This window comes from Nematolebias whitei, chromosome 16, assembly GCF_014905685.2.
Source record: "Nematolebias whitei isolate Nwh7 chromosome 16, NemWhi1, whole genome shotgun sequence".
NCBI lineage: Eukaryota > Metazoa > Chordata > Actinopteri > Cyprinodontiformes > Rivulidae > Nematolebias > Nematolebias whitei.
In genome coordinates, this window is record NC_056513.1 from 44,162,392 (window position 1) to 44,172,402 (window position 10,011).

Consider the following 10,011-nt stretch of genomic DNA (forward strand, 5'->3'; position numbering starts at 1 on the left):
ACCAATACACTGGTTATGAGAAGGTTTGTTGCAGCGCCTCAGACTGAAGAAGTCTTTTGGATAAAAGACAAAACGTTTCAACAAAGAATCTGTCCAGAGGACCTGACTCAACCTAGTTAGATTAGATTAGATTCATCTACCTGGATTATCGAGCAGCACCTAGTCATGAATAAAATATTCGTTCTGCTTTCCTGTATTTATAAGTGCATTACTGGATTAGTTAAATATATTTAGAGAGCACTGTAAACGAATTAGCTACACTTTTAAAAACATCGTCCCTTCTTTCTCACAACTCAAACGGCCCACGTCAGACGTGTTGCATAAACAAACCAGTCGTCCTGTTGTAAACATGAACGCTGGAACTTACGGTCAGCAAGGTAGTGTGACCTGTAGCCCCGCCTCCTCCTCCACGCCATTGGCTACGCTGACTACGACGGCTAACTAAGGCTGAATCTGATTGGTTAAGTTTGTTGTCAGTCAAGATCTGTCACAAATATCCAAGTTAGCTACCAAGCTAGTTAAAGTTAACAACATAAAAACACGAGGTGACTCACTGTGTTCCGGTATGAAAAGATACGATTCCAGGACGTTATTTTTGTATTTAATGTTTTTCTTTAATAATCACAGCCCAGTGTTTGTGCGTGACAACAACAAGACGGCATCATAACTCTAGCTACCCACCTGAGTTACGGATTCCTGTGGACGATCTGACCCGCACCGCTAGGACAGCTGAACACAAGGACTCACTTCTAATAAACGTAACCCGTTGTCATCTCCGAGGCGAGTTCTGATCAGCTGCTGTGATTCAGGAGGATCCTTCCGTCCTGCAGCTTCTTACTAACATTATCATCCGCTCCCAGCCTCCGCCGTCATCTCCGCCCCGCCCACTTGTTGTCATCTCCGCCCCGCCCCGCCCACTTGTTGTCATCCCCGCCCCTCTCACTTGTTGTCATCAAGCACATCGTTAACATCGCGCACGAGCCTCCGTCATTCACAGGCTGAGCGCGTTTTCAGTCGTGCAAAGAAACAAAGTTTAGATAAGCACATAAACTGAAACAAAATTAGTTTTTATTACATATTAGGTCCGCACTATTCTCAGTCACCGGCGCGCCGAATGGGCGGAGTTTACAAGTTTATCAATATCAACACATGCACATGTAATCAACTGATCTAACAATAAATGAAGGTACTGGGCCAAACCAGCCTCAACACGGTGAAGTTTTGTTCAACGAGTAAAAATGACAACATGCCTCCAAGTGTTGCTGAGCTCCACAGCAGCCATCAGGGCTATGGGAGGCCAGGTAAGACACACAAGATCTCTGGCTGATGGTCCCTGTGCACATGAAAAGCCAGTTCTGGCTGTCACCAACAAACTGGTGAGGAGAAGTGACTGAGTTTGTTGCAGCTCCTCAGACTGAAGAAGTCGTTTAGATAAAAGACGAAACGTTTCATCAAGAATCTGTACAACCTCTAGATTCATGTACCTGGATAACTGAGCAGCATCAGGATACCTTCTAGCACTTCTGCTGCTTCCGTACCTGACCAGCAAACTTTATGTTTTTATCATTTTTTTACCTGTTTCTGGTGAAAGCATAATTTTTCTTGTACTGCATCATACCAGTGATTCAGGCACAGGGTTGAAACTAGCAGAGTAAAGATGGAGGCTGATTTATCACCGTAAGCTGCTGAAACTGATAAAGAACGTCCTACAAACAGTCGCGTGAGCTCGATCATTCCTTACACAAAATAAGCAGTAGATGGGAATTCACTCAGGCATGTGTGTGCGCTGCGGTTGCTCCGAGTATCGTTTCGCACGATTAGTGTATTTCTTAGTTCACATCTTGGATCTTATTAGTTTTTATTTTACAGTTGATACTGTTGTTGGATGTAACTGGGACCCTGTACACAATTCCATTCCTCCACATCCAATGTGAATAATAAAGAACCGTGACCTTGTATTGTGCATGTATGTATACATATATGTAAATATCTGTGCATGCATGTATAAATGTATCACATGGGAATATTTGCCAACATTTGCACAACCCTCGTGTCCGCACCAGAACAGCATCTTCTGCTCTAATCATCAGTCTATAAAACGTGTATAAATCAGTCACGCCCCACTCTGCTGTGGACACATGGAACTAAATGACATTTAATTCTTCATGGTGCATTGCACGATTTTAAATGACAAAGTTTATAGTTCTTTTTCATCTTGTTGATCTAAAACATCTTGTGACAACGTAAAATGTTTTCCTCTGCCCAACTTATGGAAGGATCACTACAAACCACAGAGTAAACACACGGCTTTCCAACTTTGCCATTACCAGTACACGATTATGGGGAAAAACACAATACCACTCTGACCAGGAATACAAGTTGACAGTTGTATACTTTAATTTTGTTAATCTAAAACATTGGTGCATGACTGTGTGAATGACTTCTGCAGGAAGTCATTAGTAAAAACTCGCTGCATGTTAATTAAAGATGCTCACGCAGTCATTTGTAAATACATAAAAACAGCTAAACGACTTGTCTGCAGCTACAGTGGTTTGTTAGAAAAGGTACAAACATGATAAAAACCATCAAACAAAAATGTACACAATTTCAACAAGACAGCAAACTGTTCCCATAGTGTGGTGAGATGATCATCCAACTCTTCATTTGTAGGTGCTTGTGAAGGAGTCGGTGCTCTTCAGCAGCCCAGAGGAGTTCTTCAGCCTGAAAAGCATCACCACAAACACATTAGATGCTAATTAGATCAAGCTTGACTGAGACTGAGGCTTTGAGGGACCGGCCTATTGTGAAGGACCAGTTGGGTTTGAAAGCTGCACCCCATTTAAATAGAGTTAGAAGATGTAAAAAATATAGTTTTAATCATTGTTAATTTTTCAAACAGTGATGTGTGTATATGTACTCAGACCCTTCTGGACAAAGATCTCAGAGGATCTTTCTAGGATCTGGTTTTAGTCTCGAGCCATGGTGCTGAACGGGTCCCAGTTAGATGGACCAGATCACTGACCTGGAGACTTGATACTCAAACTGCTGCAAAAGTTGTGGACAAGGTTTTGTGTCATACACATGACGGCATCAGTGCTGCTGGTGTCCGACGAGCTTTACATCAAACCACCGACCCTTAGCTGAACTCAGGTCTGGGTTTGATAAGATCCTTCTGGTTCTTTAAACACAAGCCCCGCCCCCCTTTTAAATTTAATTAATCTGTTTCCTGATTCATGCTCAATCATCCAGGTAGAAAAATCCCACAGTTAAGTCAGGTCCTCCGGACGGATTATTTTTGTTGAAATGTTTCGTCTTTCATCCAAAGGACTTCATCAGTCCGAGGAGTCACAACAAACTCTTAATTAATCGGAACTATTTTTTGTAGAAGTACCACATTTACTCAAAAACAAAACTATTAAATCCAGGATGTAATGCAACAAAACAGAATACTAAGGGTGTGAATACTTTTGCAACTCACTGCACATTGTGAAATTAAAGGCCTAGTTTAGTTTGACGGAGCACATTCTGCCCTCCACCTTTCACGCTACCAACACCATCCAATCATGAGAAGAGACAAGTGTTTGGTCACACCTAGCAGAGTTTGGCCGCATCTCGTACTTTTGCAAAATCTCATGATGAGATGCGTCTGCGCTCAGAGTATGTGTTGAAACCGACACCACCACACATTTTAGATCAATATCTGTAAAGCTGATTAAGCTATTGATGTTTTTCTAGTGGTTAAGATTGATTAGCTGCGCCAGCCATCTACACATGGGGCGCCTCCAAAAGTTATTTAACTGTAGATGCTCGTCCAATGATTACTGATGAGAAATGTTGATAACAGCCACCCAACAGTTCAAGAGATACTCTGGTAAAACAAAGAAAGCTTAAGGCGTGGGACATGCACACGTGCACGCACACACCACCCTTTCACTTTTGTCAGTGGTAGATTATAATGAGCTTACATGGCGGTGATCCGGTCTAGCCTTTCCTTCATGTCCGGCTGAACAGAACAAAGAGAAGAGAAGAAGTTAAACAAACGTCGTGTTAATCTACACTAAAGATGGGCCATGACGTTAGCTGAAAGCAGACAAGAAAACTTGTTGCGCCTTTACTGTTGGCAAATAAAATCTGTGTTCTAAATGAAAAACATTGATGTGTAAACATGACAGGTTACACCAGGGACACTGAGCGCCCTCTGGTGGCTGCTTGCAGCTATAACCCTAGTAACAATGTTCAGCCAGGTCATCTGAAAGGGTTTTCTTCTTCTTTTTTTGTTGAGACGTTTTTCCCTCCATCTGAAGGACTTCATCAGTCTGAGGAGTCACAAACAAACTGTTTTCCCCACTTGCAGAGAGTGGTGAAGGCTGCACAGAAGTCTGATGGAGTCAGCCTCCCCACCATCACAGACATCTACACCTCCAGATCAGTCAAAGAGATTTATTTGTCATTCGCATCTCATGTGGTACATGTGGTGGAACGAGATTATGTACACAGAGCCCCAGTTACATCCTAAAATGTAAAAGAAAAACAGTAATAAGATCTAAGATATGAACTAAGAAAAACATCAACTAAATAAACATGAAGCACTAGAAGCATAAAAACATTACATTGCATCTAGAGGTGTAAATGTCTGTGATGGTAGATGCAGGAAGAGGGCCACCTGCATCATGAAGGACCACACTCACCCAGCACACACACTTTCTGCCCCACTCCCCTCAGGAAGGAGATTAAGGAGCATTAAGTGTAGAACCACTAGACTGAGGAACAGCTTCTACCCTGAGGCTGTTAGACTCATGAATCTCTAACTAGAATAATCACTGTGAAAAACCATATCATGCTGCTGCTGATCTGTTTCATGTTGCTGCTGATCCATTTCATGTTGCTGTTGATCAGTTTCATGTTGCTGCTGATCAGTTTCATGTTGCTGTTGATCAGTTTCATGTTGCTGCTTATCAGTTTCATGATGCTGCTGATCTGTTTTATGCTGCTGCTGATCCATTTCATGTTGCTGCTGATCTGTTTCATGTTGCTGCTGATCTGTTTCATGTTGATGTGTTCATGCGTGCCCATCTGCTCACAGACTCATGTTCGTGCTGCTGTTCAATGTAAAGTTTTTATGTTATGAGTGCTTAGTGTTTATTTAGTTGATGTTTTCTTAGTTCATATCTTTGATGTTATTACTGTTTTTCTTATACATTTTATTGTTGGATGTAACTGGGACCCTGAGTACATAATCTCGTTCCACCACATGTACCACATGAGGTGGAACGAGAAATAAAGAAACTGTCTCTCTCAGCAGTACTCTCCTACAGTGCACCAACCAGTTTGCTGGTGATAAGATGGTGTCTGGGTAACCTTGATGTCTTGAACCACTTTGGCTGTGTTGCCTGGGAGGAGTCGATGGGGGAGAGGACGGCCCCCAGACACCATCTTATCACCAGCAAACTGATGTCTTATAAAACTAAGCTAACTGGTATATGATTAGCGAGGGCAACGTAGCTTAAAGCAACACATCAAGTTTTTAAAGAACAAATGATCACATCCATCATTTACTGTCTGTTCTGCTCAGTCACAGGGAGCGGGGGCCCATCTGCCACCATGTTAAAGGCAATATAAAGCTTGTGAGGTGCAGGAACAGTAAAGTCACAGGTTTAGCTTTTAATCATTTCATTTTGATGAAACAAATGATTTAAGATTAACAAATGCTCAGAAGGTCCTACAGAATGGAGGTTAAACAAATCCTGAGTTTATAAACTCTGGATTAACTTCCTCCAAGCAGGGAAACTAGACCGTCTACAACAAGGCCGATTCAATAACTCCAATACCTGCACCCAGATTTAAGAGTGTGCACGTGCACAGTAAAAAGCCATTACCAGGGGCGATGTGATACAGGAAGTTACCATGACAACAGCAAACAAAGCAACAAACAAACAAAAAAAGATGTCGTTTGTCACTGAATGTTAAACATGCAGTGCAGCTGGAAGGTCTGTCCCAGTGCTTTATTTCATTCAGACTGGTTAACAACAACAACAACAACAACAACAACAACAACAACAACAACAACAACAACAACAATTACAGTATAGAAATTAAATTGGCCACCGTTCTCTTAAAAAGCTTTTTGGTCAAAACGTTAATTTGAAAACGAGGGTTGTAACAGGAGGTTTATTGTAGGAACGTGTTCCTGTAAAAGGAGGTTCTCTGAACAACAAGTTGACTACGTCTGCTCAGTGAGCGCACGCTGTGTTGATGTGTGCACCAGGACAATGTTACGCACCAATAAATAAGTGAACTGTTGTTCAAACTAAATAATACCTGGCTGGAGCAGAGAGCAAACCCACAGAGGGTAAATGTTTTCCAGACAGTTCACTGGTTCATCCTACTGTCTGTTCTGAAGCAGATAGACACTGGTCTTACTACTGTTCCACGGAACCGAGTGGTGGTTTTCACCTGTGAGGCGTCAGAAATGGAGCTGACAAAACAGGTGGAGGCAGACGACTGGGAAGGCAGCGAAACACTTATCTACAAAAAAAACAGAAATGAAAATAAAGTTTGCATATTTATTAAGGCAGAATCTATTAAAAATGAAAATGTCTCTATTTGACAAAGCTGACCAGTAAAGAGTTTATTTGAGAGGGTACTGGTTGGGACATGGTACACATTCTATCATTACGGTTGCTATTCACTGAGGATAAACTGGAGAGTAGCACACAACACTACGCATGCACAACTCATTCCTGTCCTATATGGAGTAGCTTTACTCTGCCATAGTCCTACCTGTGCATTTCTCAGTTCATCTTTAGTTTCCAGTAGAATGATTCTGCTCATTAAATTTTCCCAGCTATCTTTGGATATGGTAATAACTGGTCCGTCACTCTGGAAAATGTTGGGAGAAATGCAAAAAGATGGCGCAGCTGTGAACATGTGTATTTTCTGTTATTTTCAAAAACTAACCAGACAGAGAAAAGGTGCCAGAATAGATCTAGAAATGTGGGAACCTTTTAAAATCAACCTTATCTGTGATTTGACACTTCTCAAGTTCCTCCAGGCGTTTCTCCAGAACATTCAGCTTGTTGAGACCAGACCAAAGAGTCTGGAACTGAGCCTCCAATGCTGAGAGTCGACCTTCCACCTCAGATAGCTGAAAGACAAAACAATGATTTATGTACAGGCAAGAGAGTGGTGAAGGCTGCACAGAAGATGTAGGAGTCAGTCTCCTCACCATCAGACATCTACACCTCCAGATGCAGGAAGAGGGCCACCTGCATCATGAAGGACCTCACTCACCCAGCACACACACTTTTTGTCCCGCTCACCTCAGGAAGGAGGTTGAGGAGCATTAAGTGTAGAACCACTGGACTGATGAACAGCTTCTACCCTGAGGCTGTTAGACTCATGAATTTCTAACCAGGATAATCACTGTGAAAAATCACATCATTTGCTGCTGATCTGTTTCATGCTGCTGATCTGTTTCATGCTGCTGCTGATCTGTTTCGTGCTGCTGCTGCTCCGTTTCGTGCTGCTGCTCTTTTTCGTGTTGCTGCTGCTCTGTTTCGTGTTGCTACTGCTCTGTTTCGTGCTGCTGCTGATCTGTTTCATGCGGCTGCTGATCTGTTTCATGCAGCTGCTGATCTGTTTCGTGTTGCTGCTGCTGATCTGTTTCGTGTTGCTGCTGCTCTTTTTCGTGTTGCTGCTGCTCTTTTTCGTGTTGCTGCTGCTCTGTTTCGTGTTGCTACTGCTCTGTTTCATGCTGCTGCTGATCTGTTTCATGTTGCTGCTGATCTGTTTCATGTTGCTGCTGATCTGTTTCATGCTGCTGCTGATCTGTTTCATGCTGCTGCTGATCTGTTTCATGCTGCTGCTCTGTTTCATGTTGCTGCTGATCTGTTTCATGCTGCTGCTGATCTGTTTCATGCTGCTGCTGATCTGTTTCATGCTGCTGCTCTGTTTCGTGTTGCTGTGTTCATACGTGCTCATCTGCTCACACAGACTCATGTTCGTGCTGCTGTTCAATGTAATGTTTTTATGTTATGAGTGCTTAGTGTATATTTAGTTGATGTTTTTCTTAGTTCATATCTTAGATGTTATTACTGTTTTTCTTAGACATTTTCCACCACGTGAGATGCGAATGACAAAATAAATCTCTCCGACTCTTAAAGAAGTTACAGTTAATAATCATGGCTATCATTGTTGTTTCTGTTATTCACAATACATAATAAAAAGAGAAACTGGTGTCCTGTTAGTCTAATATTTCTGACGTTGTCTGGTTGGAAGCTGTACACTCGTGGTGAATACTCACACACAGAATGCTGTCCTCAGACTCCTCTCCTCCTGGATGTGGGATCTGTTTTTCAGAAGAACCAGACGAGGGCGTGTCTGTGTGAGAGGTAGAGGCTGCATCACGGGTGGAAAAGGTTTCCTCTTCAGTGGAATGTGCAAAAGTTGGATGATTTTCTAAGCGATGGGCAACAAATGGTTTTTTCAATGCCTAAAAACACACAAAAACAAACCTGTATTCAGCTCCAGATAAACATATGAACTGATGTTTCTCATCATACATGTGACTTACTGTTGGTCAAAGTTCACGGATGTTTTTAACTGCTATGGCTGACAATGTAAACTCTGCCCATGAACCATCTGTTGGGTTAGCAGGAAGCTGGATGAGGAGCTGGGTGAAGCTGCTGCGTGCAGCCGTCTCTCCAAGGACACGTCCAAGCCTGCGTGCTCGGCTGAACTGAGAAACGTACAAACACAAGCTGAGCACACAGCTCGACACAGATTCTCATGACTCGTCATCATGTGTGTACTTATGTATATTTGTGTAACCTGTCCTGAACATATGCACACATGGAGCCCAGTCACGAGAATCTGCCATGAGCAGTGTGTGCAGCTTGTTTTTATACACTTATCAATTCAGCCGAGCTCACAGACTCGGACGCGTCCTTGGAGAAGGAGCTGCACGCAGCAGATTTACCCAGCTCCTCATTCAGCTCTCTACTAACACAACATGTGATTCATGGGCAAAGTTAACGTTTAACAGTTAAAAACATTCCTAAACTTTGACCAACAGTTCCCTAACACTTATCACACCTTTCTGTCAACTAGTTTGTAAAGTTTAGGGTCAATCAGGAAACACTCCTGTACAATAACCACTTCCAGGTCGAACAATCTTTAAATGATTATTACTTTTAATGATTGAAATCAATAAAGCGTTAAATTACTGCACCTTCTTAAGCTGATGGTGCCTCTGCAGGACCAGGTTAATGACGTCACACAGGAAGGAAATTTTCCTTTGAGAGAAACCCAAGTGGAGGAACTGCTGTTTGCTGAGTATGGGCTTGTACTGGAACATATCTCGAAGAACCTGGATGCACACATCATGTGCACTCAGCTGAAAAGGCTTTTACATCATAGTGACAAGTCGTTGTATAAGAGCATTAACTAAAGGTTCACCACACACTGTTCATGGGTCTAAACATTCATCACAAGTGAGTGTGAACAAATTTGAAGGAACTTGTCCATGCAGCCTCAGGGCTGTTAAAAACAGTTCTTTCTAGTGACTGCTGATGCTCACAGACAAACATTTACTTTCTTTTCAACCTACAAAACAGTGTTACCTTATAAACAGTGTCAGTGAATCGGAGATCAGTTTTGCTGGACAGTTCCAGTCCAGCTGCCATGAGCTGCTCAGCAAAAGGAGCAGAGAAGGAGGTCAGGGTGAAGCTCATTATTGGCAGAAAAGCTGAGGGATCTCCTTTACAAAGCCTAGTGAGGAAACAAATACCATCAGGTGCAAAATGAACATAAAAGTAGGGTCGTTCAGGGCTCGCAATGAAAACAAAGCTGGAAACAAGAAGCGTAGCCACACTAAACATGTGTACGTTACAAGCGTAGCCACACTAAACATGTGTAGGTTACAAGTGTAGCCTCACTAAACATGTGTACGTTACAAGCGTGGCCACACTAAACATGTGTACGTTACAAGCGTAGCCACACTAAACATGTGTA

The 10,011-nt window shown here is 42.5% G+C and overlaps 2 protein-coding genes across 2 annotated transcripts in view; both read right to left on the reverse strand.

Annotated features, from left to right (window-relative positions):
• Positions 1-859, reverse strand: part of fbxo8 (F-box protein 8) — a 43,213-nt gene extending 42,354 nt beyond the window's left edge. Inside the window, exon 1 of the mRNA XM_037690016.1 lies at positions 682-859. The gene's annotated coding sequence lies outside the window, so the exon portion shown is untranslated. The remainder of the gene's footprint in view (positions 1-681) is intronic.
• Positions 860-2,660: 1,801 nt separating this feature from the next.
• The window catches only part of cep44 (centrosomal protein 44), a 15,041-nt gene continuing 7,690 nt past the window's right edge, over positions 2,661-10,011 (reverse strand). Inside the window, exons 3-10 of the mRNA XM_037690018.1 lie at positions 9,621-9,768; positions 9,230-9,367; positions 8,303-8,491; positions 7,016-7,144; positions 6,781-6,879; positions 6,454-6,525; positions 3,966-4,003; positions 2,661-2,721 (exon numbers count right to left, since the gene is read on the reverse strand). Coding sequence (XP_037545946.1) covers positions 2,661-2,721; positions 3,966-4,003; positions 6,454-6,525; positions 6,781-6,879; positions 7,016-7,144; positions 8,303-8,491; positions 9,230-9,367; positions 9,621-9,768 — 874 coding nt within the window. The remainder of the gene's footprint in view (positions 2,722-3,965; positions 4,004-6,453; positions 6,526-6,780; positions 6,880-7,015; positions 7,145-8,302; positions 8,492-9,229; positions 9,368-9,620; positions 9,769-10,011) is intronic.